The 20987-nt window shown below is 37.6% G+C and overlaps 1 protein-coding gene across 2 annotated transcripts in view; it reads right to left on the reverse strand.

The window, feature by feature from the left end:
* Positions 1-20987, reverse strand: part of TES (testin LIM domain protein) — a 44248-nt gene that overhangs the window by 17141 nt on the left and 6120 nt on the right. For both annotated transcript variants that reach the window (XM_024127219.2, XM_007129661.4), the window contains exon 2: positions 3105-3190. In XM_024127219.2, coding sequence (XP_023982987.1) covers positions 3105-3190 — 86 coding nt within the window. The remainder of the gene's footprint in view (positions 1-3104; positions 3191-20987) is intronic.

The raw sequence follows: 20987 nt of genomic DNA on the forward strand, positions 1-20987 counted from the left end.
ACAACTTTTGAGACACATCTTGAATAGACAGTCATGCCTGTTGGATCTCTTCCACTCACTCTCTAGATCCATTCTGCACAGTACCCTGTGCTGTGCCCTAGAAGGCTGACCCCTAAGGACTGCAGCAGTGTGTTACCTTGTCCCCAGCAATGGAAAGCACCAGCAGGAAGTCCAAGTGATGAAGAAAATGAGGTCTGAGTATTTATTTCCTGGCTTCCTACAAGTGTACAAGGTGCTAAGGGGGAAAATGACTTACTTTACTTGGGAGTGTGCAGAAGCAGGGAAAGAGGGTGCTATGGACTGAACTGTGTCCCTCCCCAAATTCCTATGTTGAAGCTGTAACCCCCGATGTGACTGTATTGGGAGACAGAGCTTTTAGGAAGTAAAGTTAAATGAGATCATAAGGGTGGGGTCCTAATCTGATACGATTGGTGACCATATAACAAGAGGAAGAGAGAGATCTTTCTCTCTCTCTATGTACACACACAGAGAAAAGGACATGTGAGGACACAGTCACAAGGTGGCCATCTACAAACCAGGAAGTGGTTCTGGTGAGGATGCTTTGATCAACCATGCTGATGCTTTGATCTTGGACTTCTAGCCTCCAGAACTGTAAGACAAACTTCTGCTGTTTAAGCCACCAGTCTATGGTATTTTGTTATAGAAGCCTGAGCTGACTAATACAGGGAGCAAAGAAGACTTCTCAGAGATAGTGCTTGGGCTAATAAGACTTGAAGAGAACAGGAAGGACTTTTTGTTTCCAGGTGGTGAGATGTAGGGTCTTTCCAGGCAAAGGGAACATGAAACAAGGCACAGAAATTTCAGGAAACAGCATGTATCCAAGTAGCTGAAGCACAGGTGCCTGAAATGGGAGGGGAGGCTGGAACAGTAGCAGAGGCCAGATATTGAGGTTTAACATCAAAGGCCAAAGACTTTGCTTAAAGGATCAACTCCAGTGGGAAAACACTGAAGGTTCTTAAGCTATTGGGAAGTACATAATAGTATCCATTTTCAAAAGACCATTCTTGTGGCTGCATAGAAGGCCAGACTGATAACAGTGAAGAATAAGTAGGCTCTGATTTTCACAATGTGCTCCATGAGGCCCTAACGGTCTCAGAGGTCAAGGGTCACCGTGAAGATGGAGGAGGAAGCTAAGTGGACAGGATCCTGAGACCCCATGTCCACTTCAGTCCCAGCCCTGAAGTTCCGTGGCCCTGGACCAGACCTGGAATCTTTGTTACACTCAGGACAACCAGCCTTAGAAAGTCTGTAAACGTCTTCAAAGACTGTACTGAAAACGGCTCATCTGGAGGTAAAGGCACTTACCCTCAAGCCTTCCAGTTGTGGTGAAAAGGTCAAGGAATTATCAAAAATTCTGAGAAATGTGTCTGGACTTATGCCAGGAATAAGACAGCATTACTAAATAACACCATTTGGACAGACTATATAAACCCAACTTAGATTGGAGGCCATGACAAAGCCCTAGTCTTTTATGGCTCTTAGCAGATTCTCAGACAATACCCAGGTAAGGAGATGAGATTGTGTGGAAAAATTAAAACAAATAAGTGATTTTCATGTCACAGATATCTGTTCTTATCTAACATTTTTATCTGAAAATATCAGATGATAGTTATCTACAATACAAAAATAACATAGAGCAAATAAGAACTACTATAAACTAACCTGCTTTAGAGAAAAGACGCCATTACTTAGGAATGAGCTTTAAAAATCTCATCAGCAGTTTTTGGCAAATGTATAGTCAAACTAAAAAGAGTATATTTTAAGACTGTGAAGCAAGCACTGTGCCCAGCAGAGGGCAGTGCAGCTCTCCACAAAACTCACTGAGTACAAATAAGAGTCGCGCTTACATTAGGAGCTGAAATATTCTAATCCATGAAAACTATTTTGTGTCTAGTGATTTTACCTTTCTAAAATGTGACAGACATATTGATAAACTGCTATGTCCCTTGAAGAGGTGGCACAAGGAAGAGCTATTAAAGTCCTGTAATTCTGAAATTCCCTGGAACATATTAGCTCCTTCCAGATAAAGAACTGTATAATCATTTGGGGAGGGCTAAGGTTTCCTTTGCCTTCACTATTTAAAACAACTGTCTTTGTTTCCTAAAACTTACTAAATAAATGAGCGTTTAAAAGAGCCTAATATCCCAAATTTTATTTTACATTCTCCTTTAACTTACACTGTATACAACCTCAATAGCTGAGGACATTTTTTATTCTAGAGCATTTCCTATGGAAATACGCAGTACAAAAGTGGTTCTCAAGTAAGATTCATTCTAACAGGCAGCTTCCATCCTAATAATGTATGGTTGATCGTTTTAATATTTTTCTTCTAGCAATATTGTGCTAATTCTAACTTTGAACAGACTTATAAACTACTATTACAGTCTTGACAGCCACTGATGAACATTTATGTTCTTCAAAAGAACAGATTTAAAATACCAATTTTAGGTTTATATGATGTATGATAATACTTTTTAAAAAACATGCAAATAAGAGCTATACAAAATACACATTTCTGATCCACTAACATTCATCCTCCACATACAGGCACTTGATTCAAACCAAAACAATGGCAATGAATTATTATTTTTTTAAACTCAAGTGTTTCAAAGTTTTTCAGTAGTAAATTTATAGCTGAAAATTTTGAAAAGACCTAGATTCAAGTCCATTTCCCGAGAACTAGGACATGACTGCTCAATTCATCATATTTATTGTTTATCGTAAATATACAGATGAGATGTGCAGTTATACATTTTTAACAAAAGAATAACAAATTAATAAATAGTCCTTCAAGATTACCACAGATTTATTTGCCACTCAGAAAAGAGACGTATTCAGTATTTCAGTCTCATAGGAAAACTGAAGAACAGCAAATAAATCAAACAATTCTAAATATAGTTACTATGGCCCAATTAGCTCAAATAATGATGGGAAGTCAGAATAGCTTTACTTCTTAGAAAAGAATATAACAGATCCACAACTTAGCAACCATGCTGGGTAGCCTGTAAGCGATCTCTGATGTCTGAGGAAGCAGTGACAAAAAGCAGGAATTACTATTGTGGTTGTGGTTTTCAAAACGTTACCTCCAGAAGTGCAGTTCGAACCCCTCACATTTTCCTTTGCATTTTAAACAGGGGGCTCCAAATCCTTGCTCATGTCCTAAACCCATCTGTTAAAGAGAAAACAACGTGAACCTGTTATTACATTTTTTTTTAAATCTAAAAAAATTCAATAAATTACACCTTTAATTCCATTTACCACTCCTGTTGATATAACTTGCAAATAAATCTTTTATGAGTGTCACATTGTTTAGTCAGTGATGACACCCAGGTATACTAAATGGCGATTCCAAGTACACACACAACATACTTTGTATTATTACTTTTTTTCATGAATAAAAAAGCATTAGAATACAACTACATAGAAGACTACAAATATTGTGACAAAAAGTCATGAATTTATCTCTTTGGCCACTTCATGCCCTGTATACAATAGATACAGGGAGCAGTCAGAGGAGCCAGAGCTCGGAAAGCAAGCCTAGCCCCAAATGACATATTTTTTGGCAAACACGGAATATGCAAATGATTTAGGGAAATACAATTTAATATTATTATTTTATTTTTTTATAAATATAATAATAATAGCAACAACAAACATATTGAATGCCAGGAATACAGATAAAGTACTTATCTCATTGAAATCTTACAGAACCTCATAAAATGCTTATAAAGTAGGCAGTATTGTTCTCCATTAGAGATGACAACTGAAATTCAGAGAGGCTGTAGACTTTGCTTAAGATCAAAATGTTAATAAACGGTAGAGAAGAGATCTGACTCCAGGTCTACCTGATTCCAAGGTTTGTGCTCTTATGCCTGAGGTATGGGTGGAGGGGTTGTACTACTGTCCTTATTATAGCAGACTATTTCCCTTTCCCGTATTAAACAATAACCCTCTGGAACTCCTGAGACATGACTTAATAAGCAGAAGAGGGGAGTGCAGATGAGGGAAGGACACAAGAAGGCAATGGAACCTCTTTTACCCAACTATTGATACTAGTGTAAAAAAGATTGACTGGCTTTGCTTCAGCACATCGGCAAATCACCAGTGCCTCGATTATTCTGTAGTTTAAATATCACATCAGTGACTGCTGACAAATTTATTACTGCCTAGTGTCTGGAGTAAGAGTTCAAGCCAGATGAGAGATTTTTTTCAGTGGCTCCCTGTTGTAGCTTGACCAAGTTGTGTGCAATCAAAACCACATTGTAACTTGTTCCTTGAAAGATCAGCTTGACCATGCCCTGAAGTTTAAATGAAGCCCTTCCATTTTTCCCTGAAGAAAATGACCACATCCTTTTATGATAACTAAGGGCATATTCAAAACCAGCTGGTCCACCCAGCTGCTTAGGAGAACCTACAATATTTTAAAGGTATACCCTCTCAAGAATACTTTCTAAAGGGGATAAAAATCTGTCCAGCATTAACTAAACTTTGTCACCTTTGCCATGTCTCCATTACCAATTTTCAAAAGATTTAAAATTCTCTAAATTGTATACTTTAACACTAGACACTGTTTTTTGAAAGAATCAAATTATTTCCTCGTCACTGATCATTATAGTTCACAGTACGGAAATAAAGTGGGTTACGCAAAAGACAGAGAGAATCTAGCTATTTTAGTTTTCTGGTCTTTTGCAAGGAACATAATTAAAGAGTTTTCTCCATTACGATATCCACAGTAAAATGAACAGCAAATCTAAAAAGAGGTCAATTCTTTTTCAAGCCCTTTCTAGTTTTCCATTACAGGAGAGGTAACAATCCTGAATCCTCCTGGTATATGGATTTGCCTCATACTGTGTTTCATGCATCTCCTGCTAAACTCTGATCCCAAATGAAAATTAAGATTACATTATTAAGGCTTAATCACATAGCTTAGCTTAAATCAGCACTTCAAACTCTCTTGTATATAATTCACAGTAAAAAATACATTTTATCCCATGAAAGAGAACATGCAGACATACACAAACTTATATGTAAGTGTGTATAAAATCCTGAAACAAAGATTTACTGGCTTATATAATAATGGAGAACTAAGTATGCTTCTGCCTCTAAGTTAAATGGCCACCTAAACAAATTCTTGCTTGCCTTCCAATCTAAATCATCTGGTCTGAGCAACACTGGCCTTAATAAAATACCAGAAACATTCTGGACCAATACCATCTCATTCCGTATTTCTGAATGAAACTCGGAAGCTCAGCTAATACAACTTGAACCTCAATTAGTCAGCAGAGATTTTACACTAAGGCCTCAGTGTAGCTCATTGCTGATTTACAAAGTTAGCCTTGGAAAGGGGCAAGTTGTTTCTTTCCTACCTGCTTTTCAATCTTCTTAAAATGGTTATCAGTTTATTAGAATTATTAGAACTGGTGGTGTCTCATGAACATCTACTCTTTTAAAGTGTCCCACATATTCTTAGTGTGGGACAGGCCTAGGCATCCCCCTGGTGTAAGAGATCAGGAAACTAAAATTCAGAGGAGAGATGATTTGCTCCTGGTCGTACAGCTAGTCGACAGCAAGCTAACCTAAAACCCACTGTCTGACTTGTGCTGCACTGTGCTAGTGCTGCTGGGGCAGACTCTATAGGGTGTCCAGTGGGAGCCCTTCCGTTTTCTAAAAAGATTCCCTGCCTCATTTCTGCTTCAAGGAAAAGAACTACAGGCCCCAAGCCTCCTGCAACACGTCTCAATGGAGATGACTTTCAGGCCTCTATAAAGAGAAGCCTTGAATCAGGCAGGGCGGTTGGGAAAACTCTTTTGAACAAGTGATAGCTGAACTGAGCTGGAAAGGATGAGCAACATCTAACTCAGTAAAGAGGAGGAGGAAGTACGTTCAAGGCAGAGGGGACACCATATTTGAAGCCTGTGACAGAAGAGGGATGGTTAGAGCTGAGGACATCTTAGAGTACTTGAGAGGTGATACGGCCAGCCTTGCAGCAGGCCAAGTGGGGTTCTCTCTCTTTTTTTTCCTTTTCCTGAGGAAGAAATAAATCTCCTGAACAATTTGGTGTGGTGTCTTAGGCCACCAGATTTAACAGAGAAGACATTCCCAGAGAAAGGATGATACTCTAAGGAGGAAGCTTCAGAGAAAAGCCATGCAGGCAATGGGGGTGAGGTGGAGAATGGGGGGAGGGGGTCAAGAGCCCCTCTTAAGTTCTGCTGGCCAAACCTCAGGGTTAGGGAGACCCATGGAAATAAAGTGCGTTATGCAGAAGACAAGAGAATCTAGCTATTTTAGTTTTCAGGAGACCCGACTCTGAGAAAAGCAGTAATTTGAGAAAAGGGCTCTGCAGTCTGCCCTGGAAAGCTCAGAAAGCACTGCTCCAGTGTTCTTCCACCCCTGCCGGCGGGCCTGCCTAGAAGGTCAACTTAATCTCCATACAGGCTCTTTCCTGCAATTTGGGTTTGTGACCACCTTAAGAACATGTCCCTTCCCACCTTCCCAAACACACACACTTTCCTCTTCCCCCAGGGCCCAGACATAAGGAATGAGGGGACTCTCAAAAATCACAAAGAGACAAGTAAATGAAAGAGAGTGGAATGAGGTCATGGCAATATGATACACTCTCTCCTGCTATAACCCAAAGGAAGCAGTTCTAATTACAAAACAACACTCAAACCAAAAAAGCACCTAGTTTTCAAAACCACTGTTAGCAGCTAAAGTGATTAGAGAGTTTCAGACTGGCAATGAATTTACTCTCTTTAAGGGAATTTTATTAAATTTCCCCTGTAAATGAAGCTATAAAAACTCAACCTCCTTGACACCCAGCATTGAAGATCTCTAACTTATGCCACTTACTGAGTGGATACGTCTTCCATAATCTTACCCTTTTTATCATCCTCAGTTAGGATACAAAAGCACAAAGCCACTCAGACAACAAAGATCTGTGGGTCACACTCAAGCATTTTCCCTGTTTCGTTGATGTGCCTAGTTCCAGGCTAAGTTATAATCCAGAGTGCAATGTGTTCTCTAATCCTGTTCAATCCAATTTAGATGATAAAATTGCACCCCAGCAGACACATCCCTACTGGTGTGAGGCAACTTTCTTCTGCTTTTGTTCCCATGCCAATTTAGGCATCCAGGCATCTGCTACCCTCCCTTTAACAAGTCAAACATATATCAAATGAAGTAAAATGTACTGATTTTACTCTGTAGTAAAATGAGTTTCAGAGCCAGAGCTGCCCTAGGCACAGTTTCTCAAGACCTATTCCGAGACCTTTTGGGCAGAGGTCACAGGAGCTGGGATTCCCCAACTCTTCCTAGGCTCAGTTTGAGGGTCTGGAACCCCATCTGTCCTAAGGGCTCAGCCAATTTCTCTTCCTCCTTACTCTGTGTTCAGGATTCCCTTAAGTCCAGGATCCAGAATTCTTCTCACCATACCTTGTCCTTCCCCCTACCCGCAGCACAGACTAAGGTCAGGGTCCTTCTCCTTTCCTCAAGAGCCATGGCTGTTACTCTTAGACATCGGAATCTTACCGGTTAGTTTCTGCCCAGGTTTCTGGGCTGGAGAAGTCTTGGTGAGGGATGAGAACAGGGAAGGTGTTATTTAATGATACCCATGGTGTGTGGGAGGGGGCGGTAGAGAGGAAGGGAGTCCAGAAAGTATTAGCTCCTCAGCTAAGGCAGCCTGGCTGCTTAGAACATGAAGTTCAGATCCTTGGAGTAATATAAACACCAATATATGAGTGCTCATATGTCATATGTCACGAGAATTAGCTACACCAGGTATTAAGGAAATGATCAAGAATTACATGGCTAAACAGTGAAAATGTAGAAAGAGCACTGGAAGAGAGTCAGGAAAACTGTGATCTGGTCCCAAGGTATTATATCACTGCCAAGTCCAGTGATTTTAGAAGTCATTTTTCTTCTTTAGGCTTCATCTAGGTAATGAAGGAATTGAACTAGATCAATTCTAAGACACCTTTTAATTCTAAAATTATGACTGAAAATCATGTTTCAGATTAACTTCATCTTAGTTGTTATTCATGGTCATCTGCTCAACATTTAAACACTAAATAGAAAATAATTATTTGAGAAAGCTAATATATTATTGGCTCTTACAGGTCAGAATCATTTGGAATTCAGCTTGGAATAGTAGTTTACAAAGTACACATAGGAAACAAAAAATTTACATTCTGAGGGATAAGACACAGTTCTGTTGCACATAATTATTTCAACAGCAAATGTGATATAGTATTCCCTGCAGAGTCAATGCTTGGTGCCTGAAAACACATGTTTTTCATAAGCACACAAGTCCCAAAGCTGTCTACTTCATATAATTTTAGTAACGCATTCTGGCCAGCATCAATACAACGTTATGACAGATTAATTTTTCTTCTTCAGTGTCCAAGAAAACAGGTCCTTTGGATTGACTATATTTGGAAAAACTACAGTCACGCTTTAGGAATACCTATCAAGGTCCTTTGAAAAAATAAAAATGACGTATAATATTTATTCTGAAATACTAGTCATAGATAAATAAGACTTTTAAAATATCCTTAATTATAGGATCCAGATACTGAGCTTATAGCAGTATGATCTGTGCCTCCAAACATCCATCATCTCCTGCTTATTTTAGAGTAAGAAATGGGAATGGGTTCAGTTTCTCCATATTCATAATTTCAGGCAACCAGATAGGTTGGCAACATTTCAAGTGACCCTTTTGACCCAGGAAAGGGTACTGCATGTCAGATACTTTAAAGAAAGAGGAAAGAAGAGTAGAGAACATCTGGTATTTCAAACACAGTCTGAGTTGATTTGGATATAATTTGGGTCTGGAAGATATTATTCAGTATTCATGGTGAGATCATCTGATTCATGCTGTTTTCATAACCAAATTTCCCTCTGGAGCAAAAAATCATATGTGGTTACTAAACAAGCAAGTGTTACTAAGACTTCTTTAATCATCTTGGAATGAAGCTGACCAAGGTAGATTATATGAAATACACATATATTCTCTCTCTGTGCATGTGCATCTCTATTCATCTATCTGTACATATATATGTATACATACATGCATCATATTACACTCTTAGGCATTTTAGATCTTGTTCACACGAATGAATATTCTGGACAAAGGAACTGCATTTCTAAGTAAATAATTCCTCTCAGCATGTGGCTCTTTTAGAAACCTGGTATAATCTGTGCAGTTCCCCCCACCCAAACCCAAATCGATATGTTTTCATTAATCTCTGACATAAGATTTTAAACAGTTTTAGATATTTAGCTCAATGCCTGTTTCACATTATCTACTAAGATTTTCAGTAACCACCCCCCATAGAAAAAAAAAGGTTAGGTTGCATAGAAAACCAGACTTAAATGTAAAAAGAGAGGCATCCTTTAACTTCTATAGTTTGCCAAGTGTTTTAGGTGAGAACACTTTATAGGTGAGAATAATTTATTGTGATTAAGAGCCATGATTAATCACTCCTACTAAAATTGCTGTTATCTTTTCCTTTGCTCATAAGAACGAAAACTTCCCATCTCTCACTTACTCAAGTCTGAAATACATGAGAACAAGAATGAAGAAAAAGTCGTTACCTAGTCACCCAAACTCGGGCCGGGAGGCTTTCTTTATCCTTGTCTAAGCCATGCTTTTTACGTCCCTGTCTTTTCTGGTCTCTTCTCTAAAACCTACAGTTTCCTCCTTCATCTCCACTCCACAGTTCATGTTCAAACTTCTATCACATCAACCTGGGAACGTACTCTCCAAACTAATCACTCCTTTCATATAATGTCATAGTGCTGCTCCCAAAATTATTTTAATAAAACCCAAAGATGACCATACATTCCCCTTGTTAGATATTTTTAATGAGTGCAGTGAATTTCACATGTCTTAGCCTGGCAGAGAAAAAAAAGCCTTTTCAACCTGGCACCACCCTCGCTCCTACAGTTCCCTTCCTCACACCTCTCCCCTCCAGCCGTGCTCTGCTTCTAGACGAGCTTTTTCCTTGCCTGGATCTCATTCCTCTTCTCCATCTGGTAAAATGCTACTCTCTATACATCCAGTTCAAACAGCAGTTACTCTGTGATACCTTCCTTGAACTATCCTCAGCAAAGTTCTTCTGAATTCCTATTGGTCTTGGTTCAAATTCTATTATTTAGTCCCTTTTTTCTATACTATGACATCCATTTACCCCACTAGACTGTGAGTTTCTTGTTCATATTTGAATTCCTGACGCCTGCTACACAGCCTGAGATTTGTAGAAAGGCCAAAAAGTGTTACCTATTTATTTAATACTTGTTTTAATTATCAAATGACCTATGACATAGCACCTTTACCCCAAGGAATTCCCATTGCTTTTCACAAGAAAAATAAAACTAAAAAATAAAAAATGTTTTAAAAAAGGGCTCTGGCAGGGGTGATGGTGATAAGAGCAATGGCAAATATTTATTGAGCAATTATATTGCCAGGCATGGTTATTAGATTTTTACATGGATCATCTCATTTTATACTCATAACAATTCTATGAAAACTATTAATTATTATCTGCATTTTCATCCAGATGAAGAAACTAAAGCAGAAAATTGTTAACGGGCCCAAGGTCAGTTGCATTGCAGAATGTCTGTTCTTAACCTCCAGTGCCTACACATAGGTCATGAACATGGAAAGACCCTGGGTTAGAGAAATATTTAGTAATTAATTTTTTTTAAATAGAAAGAAATATAATTTTAACTTGAGATCAAAATATTATAGCCAAGAATAAAATAATCAATGAAGGGTCTTTAGTTTTCAAGACCACTTATTCAGAAGTGGGAATAAAACTCTTCATAGCAGATTCTAGGATTCATTTCCACATCCCTTCAGCTTTTCAGCGCATGAGGTACAAAGCCAGAGCCCTACATGAATTTGTATCATAAAATCCACTGTGAGACAAATGGACTGACACCTTTTTGTTCACACACAGTAGTAAATCATCACTAACAAATCATTGTGATAGGAGAGAAAAGGAAACTAGTGATCTTTCAGTCTAAATAGTTTATAATAAATTCTGTTCTGGAGGTACTGGGTCAATCTTCCTGGAACTTTAACAAATTAAATAGATAGCTCCCACCCAGTCTTCCCCTACATTTCTTAGGTCAGTCAGTATTAGGTAAGTAATACAAGGACTGTAACCAAGGCAATCTGTCTACTTCAATCTGGGATGTAATAAAATTGCGGCAGATTACCTAAGACATCCATACAACTTCAATAAATATGGTAACGTTTTGGATGAAGATCAGAAGTAGATTCTGCTGCTTTTTTCTAGGAAACAATAATGAATTTTAGTTTTGGTAGGATACCTTGAAGCGATTCTAATTATGTTTTTTCTTAATGAGCACTGGTAGTTGTGAAGGTGGAAGTGGTATTAAAAATACCTCAACCACCATTTGTTAAGATGTTAATACCTACCAGGCACAATACATACATCACCTTATGTAACTCTCAAGACAACCTGTGGGAAAGTGTTATCACTCCTATTTCACAAATAAAGACACTGAGACTTGGAGAGATTAAGAAATTTGTCTAAGATTGCCCAGCTATCTTGTTGGCAATATGCCAAGTGCAGAGCTGAGATTTGAATCTTGGCATTTCTAACTCTAAATCCTGAGCTCTTGACTACAAAGTCACCACTTTTTTTCTCCAAAATGAGACTTTGAAGATAAGTAATAATTTAAATGAGTAATATGCCTCATCTGTAACTTCTGTAGACCAATAGATTTTGATCTGAAAGACTGCTTATTCGTCACCAGCCAGCTCTCCTTCCTAGACAAACCTGAGACTGATTATAAGAAACCTAAGTGTCAGCTGCACTAACACTGAATGCCCTGAGGTGATTAATCACACACACAAGAAGGCCCTCAAAAGAATGGGTCAGGAGTCAAGGAAAATATCCAGGGTCCTGATGCAAAATAGGTCTCTTCCAATGTTACAGCAAGAGAAAAAATGTTTTAAAAGAAACAATGAAATACAAATGAACAAATTGAATCTCAGAGTTGAAAGATCTTTATTCAAAACATGGAGACTTATCACTAGTACTGAAAATTACTTACTACATTATATAAATGAATCCATACATTTATGCAGTGTCCAGGGGTTATATAATGAGGCAAAAACTGCAATAATTCTTTTCATTTTTTTTTTCAAATCACTAAATTCCTAGATTTATAATGGAAAACCTCTGTATTAACTGCAAATTACCTAAAACTTAGGGGCTGAAAATAACAAATATTTGTCATCTCATAGCTTTCTGTGGGTCAGGCAGGTGGGAGTGACTTAACCTAGGGGGGCTGGCTCAGGGCCTCTTTGCAAGGTTGCAATCAGGGGTCAGCTAGGGCTGCAGTCATCTCAAGGCTCGACTGGAAGGAGATCCACTTTTAAGCTCTCTCATATTGGCACCTATGACATGGCAGCTGGTTTTCCCAGGGGCAAGTGATCCCACAGAGAGAGTACCCAAGACAGAAGCTGCAGTCTTTAATCTTGAAAGGGATATACCATCACATCTGCCATGTTATATTCCTTGGCAGCAATTCACCAGGTCCAGCCCACACTCAAGGGAAGGGGAATATACAAGAGTATGAATTCTAGGAGGTAGGGATCAATGGGGGCCACCTTAGAGACTGTCTACCACAGCCTCTATTCTGTTTTGATTTTAAATACTAAGCGATTTGTGATGACAGACTTTACAAAGGGAGAGGATATAGGGTGTGCTTATCTACCACCCGTGACTTTATTTTTTTCCATTTCAAATATTTAAATGTGTCTTCACCCCAACGGGCATAGTAAAACAAAACTTTGCTCATTCCTTTATAAATGCTCTTATTCACCTCAATTTAACTGTTCACTCAGTCAAGATCAGGGAACAGTCTTCCAGAAGACAGGGTAGAATATGCGCACTTGTGTGCGCACATACTTGTGTTTTAGAACACAGCCACAAACAGAATACACAATATCAGGTTTGACTAGCAAGAAATTTATAGAAATATATTTAAGAGAAAAATTTCACAATTTTTATATGTCATAGTCCTCCTTAATGAATAGAGAATAAAACTGGAAAAAGATTGATATAAACCTTATTCTATTACATAACTCTTCTGGTGATGGAAAGTAAAGGAAAAAATATATAGCATTTCTTTGTGATATCAGAATGTAAATTACTTGATTCAAATTAGGTAGTATTTATAGTCACCAGTTCATAACTAACTTCTCAGTACTGTATACTTTTTCAAAACCTAATGTATCCTCACCGTATTATTAGGGACAAAATAATTTAGATTTTTTTTAAGAGATTGCACTTATTTAGGTAGCAAATTATAAAAAGAAATGTATTGTGTCTGTTCAGTTTATGCTGGCTCCTTATAAACGTTTTTCAAACTGACTACTATCAAATTATTTTTAAACTCTTAGGTAAAGGCAGTCACTTGAGATGTTCACCAATAGAATACCTCTTCTGCGAATTCTACTCAAAAAGGGCCTCCTCCTAACTCTGTTACATTGAGAAAGACAATGCAGGCTATAAAAATGTCACAGGCTACAATTGCTGATGAAATGGCTTCTTAATTAGGATAGGCTGAGCTCTGGCTCAGTGGAAAGATTCCGTAATGCATTTGCTTTTATACACAGGTCTCAGAGACTCCCAATTATTAGCTATAAAAGGGATTTTTAAAACTTGATTCCAAAAGCCATCTGTAGGAGTCTCTTAAAAGAATTTAGATCATGACAAACAGTTCTAATTTGGTCTTGTGTCACTACCTCCACAGCTGGCTCTAAAAAGTGGATTCTACAGATAGTGCTGTGTATTGAGAAGCCTTTATTAAGATTGCATATCCCAAAACTTGAATATTGCCATCATTGTTTACCAGGCCTAAGGACTATAGTATTATTTCTTTAGGAGTAACCTGTTATAGGAGTGGGGTGAGGATAACTATACAATTAAGTGATTATTGCCACTAATTGCCTATCTAATCAGAGCACACGCAGGAAAAGAGGACAGTACAGGCATGTTTTCAGAGCCAGAATGAAGGGAAAGGCCTGTGGCATTGGCTGAGAGAGCTGTTAGAGAAGGAAGCCCAGGGAATCATGAGCATCCAAAGGAACCTGGAGAGAAAAGCCCAACGGAGAGAAGATTTTCACAGAAAACTGGGGGTAAAAGGCACAAAAAGACAATCTTCTCATTTTCCACTTTTGCCCAGGATTGGCATTCAGGTGTATTTAGAGCAAAAACAAAGTCTTATAGCACAGATAGGGGTCTTGGAAACTAAAGGAAGGGAGAGATACAGAAACCCTACTGCCAGATGCCTTATGCTTATTTACTTATTGTTCAGCCTTTTCACACCATCCCTTACTCTGGAAAAAATGAATTATGTTTATATGATGTGTTGTGTAAACATAAGTGCCTTAACTAATTTTTGATCCATCTTCTGATTTTTGATCTATTAGAGAAGTGGTTTGGATTCACATGCTTTTTGTTCTATATTTAAACTATAGCCCAAGGACTTTGTCACTACAAAAGGTACACAGACATCATCTTAGATTTGTCTAGGGTTCAGGGGAAATAGACAACTTTCAAACTCAAAATTAGATTTGACTAGGTTAGAAAGGGGGCCCATTCTCAAGTGACCAGTGATGTCAGGGAAGCTACAGTGTCCTGATTCTTTATTCTTTCTTATGTACAGAGGGCTATGAGGGTAATTCAGAATAAGAAAAGCCTTCTCTAAGACCTTTTCCATAGCTTTCACTGTGGGAGGCTGAGAAGATTTACATCCTAGCAATAGAGGGGGTATAAGTTATGATCTGTTGCTAACAAACCACCCTTAAACATCGTGGCTTAAAATAACAATCATTAATTCTGTAGTTTCCGGTCATGATACTCTGCTCATGCTTCTGCAGTTTAGCACCTTGGGCTGGGTTCAGCTGGATAGTTCTTCTTCCAAAGAAATGAGTTCTACATTTCTTCACATGGAGATCATATGACCTAGCTGGGATGAATCTGGAGAAGTCTGTTAGTCTCAGAAATAACAGAAGAGTGACTAAATGAAAAAAAGAACCCTCTAAAAATCAAGTAAAGGATACCCCAAGGTCAATTTTCCTTTATAGTTTTTCAGAAGGGTCAAAGACTACCCTGCTTTGAAATACCAGTTGTCTATGAAACTGTGCAGAATATCTTCTCAGAATGGACTCCTGATACATGAGAGAACTTCAGAAAAGTATACTTACACCCCCAAATTAAAAAAAAAAAATCCCAGTATAGAATATGTGATAGGCTGAAGTAATGATCCCAATTCTTCATTCCCAGGTAGTTATTAAACATCCACACCCTTGCCTCATAGTCATTAAATTGGACTTTTCCTCCCCTTGAGTTTGAACTTGGACATGTGACTGCTGTGACACAAGCAGAGGCTTAAAATGTGCTCCTCCAGTTGGACATGCCCACTATTGCTCCAAACTTTTGCTTAAGATACCCAATGATCTAAGGAAGATGAAAGATATGGGGAGCCAACGTAGTCCCAACCCACAGCTTGGAACCAAGCCCAGACTATATCAGCTAGACTCCAGTGAAATTTCCTCCTCTACCTCAAGAGATGACAAAGTGTATTAAATAAGAATCAAGATTAGGATAGAGATACAGATCCTCAGCAGTAGGTTAGGTTCCTGTACAAGCTCAGTGGCACACTTCCTAAATTCAAACCTGAAATCTAGGAAAGTCACAAATCACTACAGATCATGTACCTTGGCTTTGTTTTAGAAGAGTCAACACTGAAAATGTTATGGTGTGAATACCAAGGGTTTACAGACTTTTTGCAGCCATGTCTCTGGTTCATTTATTTATTCTTCCTGGAATTCCTTCTTTGCCTACTGAAACCTTATTTATCCTATAGAAGTTAGTTTGAATGTTGTTTCCTCCATAATGTTGTTCCTAATGTACCCAATTAAATTACTTCTGCTTCTGAAACTTCATAATACAGTAGCCACCCCTTATCCACATTTTTGCTTTCTATGGTTTCAGTTATACACAGTCAACCATGATACAAAAATATTAAATGGAAAATTTCAGAAATAAACAATTCCTAAGTTTTAAATTGCATTCTGAGTAGCGTGATGAAATCTCCAGCCTTTGCTCAGTCCTGCCTTGGATACGAATCATCCCTTTGTCCAGTTTATCCAGCTAGGTAGTCACTTAGTAGCCAACTTGGTTATCAGACTGACTGTTGCAGTACATTGCAGTGCTTATGTTCAAGTAACCCTTATTTTCACTTAAACACGTTATTGACTGGAGACGTATTAATTCGTCTTTTGTTACCGGAATGTTATTGACCGAAGACATATCAATACGTTTTTAGACAGTGGTACAATTAACATAACATGAGAAGTTGTTAGAGCTTAAAATTGATCAAGGGTTCATTATACAACTTATGATTGTCATTATCATTCACATTTTGCTCCGTTAGGTTTTTGTTCCAATCTTGTGTATATTATAAACGTAAAATTTTCAAAAGTGATGTATTGTGAAATGTTGAGTGAAGAAGAATTTTTCGGTAAATTTTATGCAAATACTTTCTCTGACTGTCTGAGCGACATATATACTAGTGTCTCAGAAAATGATAGTTCTAAAAAAAAAAAAAAGAAAATGATAGTTCTTCAGAATATAGTTCTGATTCAGATGATGTGAATATTAGACCAACAAAAAGACAAAAAAACCTTAGTGATCGATTCTGATACGGAAAGTGAAAATGAAACTCACAGTGCTAGAGAATGCTCCTTTGCTTCTACAAGAGTGGATTGAAGACAACATTTCATGAAAATTAGAAGAATTTACAGGTGTGTCATGTGTAATTATAGACTGTAATAACCTGCAAAGTGTTAGTGAAATAACAGAATTAATTTTTGGCCAGCCAAAATAAAAATCACTGGCCACAGGCGTTAGTTTCTGGAAAAATTCCCCGGTCAATAATGAGTTAGTAATGGCTCCAAAGCGCAGAAGCAGCAATGCTAGCAATTGGGATCTGCCAAACAGGAGCCTTAAAGTGCTTCCTTTAGGTGAAAAGGTGAAAGTTCTCCACTTAACAAACAAACAAACAAAAATTGTATGCTGATGCTGCTAAGATCTATGGTAAGAAGGAATCTTCTATCCATGAAATTGTGAAGAAGGAAAAAGAAATTCATGTTAGTGTTGCTGTCGCACCTCAAACTGCAGAAGTTATGGCCACACAGTGCATGCTAATTGCTCATTTAAGATGGAAAAGACATTAAATTTGTGGGTGGGACACACAAACAGAAAACATGTTCCAGTTGGTAGTAACATGTGGCACCAGAAAGCATAGAGCCCACACGAAAACTTCAGCAAGGGATCCCCTAAAATGTGTTACACCATTTACTGCAAGTAAGGGATGGTTATAAAGATTCAGGAATAGGTTTAGACAGAAAAATATAAAAATTACTGGAGAGGCTGCGTCTTCCGATGAAGAAGCCACTGCTGAATTTGTGGCAGAGTTGAAGAAGTTAATTAAGGACAGAGACCACATCCACAAAACTTTTATTACTACAGCATATTGCTATAATTTTTCTATTTTACTATTAGTTATTGTTGTTCATCTCTTACTGTTGCCTAATTTATAAATTAAACTTTAACAAAGGTATGTATGTATAGGAAAAAACAGTATATATAGGGTTTGGTACTATCTGGGGTTTCAGGCATCCACTGAGGGTCTTGGAACATATTCCCCGCAGATAAGGGGGGGGATACTGTAGTTGTCTGTATTCCTATTATTGCACTGCTACAAAGTGTGGCAGTCTGCAAACTGTTGGTTACCAGTCTGTGATCAGACATAGAAAGAAACTGAGAGAAAGCAATTAGGAATTGTTAAGCAATTTGACAGTAGTTTTATGTCTGATATACTTATTTTTTTAAAAATTGGCTGCGTATTTGTCTTTTTTTCCTTTTAGTAATTCATTTCTTTTGTTTTAAAAGTATCAGCCCATGACAGATTCAGGGTTTTGAAAAAATGGTTCCTCAACATAGATATTTTGAGCAACACTGTATTACAGCACTTATTCATTCTATCTAGCACTGTAGTTAACGTACATGTCTTGCCCACTAGCTAGCTTGCCTACCTTCCTTCTTTTATCCACCAAAGCTGACATCACAGTATTTTGGGGGATACAAGCTCCGCAGGTGATATTGATAGAAAAGGAGTTGAGATTCTGTAGTCTTACATTTAAACTAACCTTTTAATATTCTCTATGAAAAATAAAGGGTGACTTTGTTTTGTTTAACCCCCGATTATTTTTATTGTAGGCCAGTACCCCATGAAGGAAATATATTCTTTACCTTTACTTTGTGACTCATTCTATCAAGACTTCTGTGATGTTACACTTATAGAAACAAAAATCCACCTAACATTTGCATAATCATTTTGCAATGAAACATGATATCACTTTATCTTCAAACAAAGCACAGGCAAGTTCATGGTGGCGGCAGTCTTATTAATGGACTCAGCACCAAGGCATTGGTGCTAGGCTTTCAGCCTCTTTTTTGCTAGGCTCACTGTTCAGATAAGAACCTTTATAACCAACAGACACCCTGAAACCCCTTTTTAAAATCTGTATGGTGGTCAGAATGTCACTGTAATAAACACAGGCTGAATCATTTGTGATTTGAGAATGATCCAGCCTCATTCAGAGATTAATTATATTTATATACTGGGAGCCTGGCTGTCATTTGGCAGATAAGCTGTCAGCAGTGCTCAATGCCTGGCTTCTCCTACAGTTCCCCGCCTCAAGCCATGCTCAAACCCAAGCAGTCCTGCTTTCTTGGCAGACTAGCCAAGGATAAGAGAAATTGGCAATCCTAAACTATGCTCTTCTCCTTTGTTGAATATGACCGAAATAAAAGTAATGATACCTAGAATCAACCAATTTTTATAGCTAAATACTCATTGTGATAGAAACATGAAACACTTTCATAGCACTGTTCCCAAATTATACCTAGTAAGTTTCTTTTCGTTCTTTCCTCTATCACCTTCTGTTCTTTCTTAATGTTCTTGTCACTGGCAATGAACAGTGATTAAAGTGGTTGAGAAGAAAGAAAGAAAAGTAATTAAAAAGTCATTTTAGGGTCACAGCATGAACTTTCACCAGAAAGTTACAGTCATGCATATTATTATCTAATTTCCCATTATTCAAGTAGGGAGTTAGGCAGATCAGGTACTTAGAAAAATAAGCGAAACCAAATATGACTTGAGCTCTTTTACAGGAGAATCAAAGATTGGAGCTAGATAGCTGAAAAGCATAACCTCTAAATTTAATCCTCTAATAACAGTGCTTAAAGCAAGTTTTAATAAATGGATTTTACTCAAAGACTAGGGGTGAATTTATCAATTATCAAACTATTTTTCCTTAAAATCTTGAAAATTTATGAGGTTTTAAAACCCATTTTGAATTTGGTTAGTCTTTTCTCTATCTTCCTCTCCTTTAAAAAGTTGATTTCATAATTCATAATTTATATAATACTCCCTGAACATCACCACTTTGTAAAAAGCAAAATAATTTCCTATATGTACTATATATTAATGATCTAATAAACAGATTTTTTAAAGTCATTCTTTCAGGTACCATGACAGTAGTTACCAAACAAAAATTAGTAATGACTGTAAACAGTAAACGCAATACAGGAATGACTCTTGTAGGGCATTTGTAATCAGGAAAAAGACAGTTTGTGTATTTTATAGGTGTAAGATTGTAAATATTTTAGCTTTATCTAATTATGAGCTTTTTCATATTCTAATACATAAAAGCTGCCTTCTCATTTCTTTTTCATTTGCCATTATTTAAGATAAATAATAACCCCTAATTACAAAGTTTGCAAAACCGGGAACCAATGCCAAGAATCACCACTAAATTAGGATATTCTGGCACTTCCCCGGTGGCGCAGTGGTTAAGAATCTGCCTGCCAGTAAAGGGGACATGAGTTCGAGCCCTGGTCCAGGAAGATCCCACATGCCACAGCCTGTGCGCCACAACTACTGAGCCTGTGCTCTAGAGCCCACGCACCACAACTACTGAAGCCCGCACACCTAGAGCCTGTGCTCCGCAACAAGAGAAGCCACCGCAATGAGAAGCCCACACACCACAATGAAGAGTAGCCCCTGCTCGCTGCATCTAGAGAAAGCCCGCACGCAGCAAAGAAGACCCAACACAGCCAAAAATAAATAAGTAAATTTATTTAAAAAAAAAATAGGACATTCTGTGTTGGAAATCTAGTGTACTCCTGACCTGTAAAGAGTTCACTAAGGGGTATAATCCCATCTGCACTTACTTTTATCATTTATTTTGTCATTTACTTTCATTTACTTTTTTTTTGCTCTATCATTCCTCTCAACAGTGTAAGTTCTATAATACAAGGTACCTTTCCTTTTTGTTCACACTATACCCCCAGAGTTTAGAACAGTGCTTTGCATATAAACTACTCACATAGTTTTTAAATGACTCATCTTATTTTGGGAGAGATAACTTTTAAAGACAATAAAAGCTCCATTATTTTTCATTTTCCTGTAATTAAGTACCAAGGAAAGTGATACATCACGCCTAGGCTTATTTGACTCATGCTATCAGAGCAGTTTATATGCCTTTGAAGCTTTATACTACAGATTTAAATTAATTAAACTTAATGTCTTCAAATAACCCACAAATATTTAAAGGCAAACTAATTAAGTCAAAAACAAGTTGAAAAAACAGCTAAGATCTATGAAAAAAAATGTTTCATTTTTCTCATGGACTTCACAGGAGTATATACATGCCATTTCATTAAAATCACATATATTTATATATTCTTGGCTTGTATGACTTTTAAGCACTGTGGAAAACTATTATACTTGGTAAACTATAATGTTTTCCATAGTCAAAAAGAGTAACGGGGTTTGAAGAAATATTAGAAATC

The sequence above is a fragment of the Physeter macrocephalus genome, chromosome 5 (genome assembly GCF_002837175.3).
Source record: "Physeter macrocephalus isolate SW-GA chromosome 5, ASM283717v5, whole genome shotgun sequence".
Lineage (NCBI taxonomy): Eukaryota > Metazoa > Chordata > Mammalia > Artiodactyla > Physeteridae > Physeter > Physeter macrocephalus.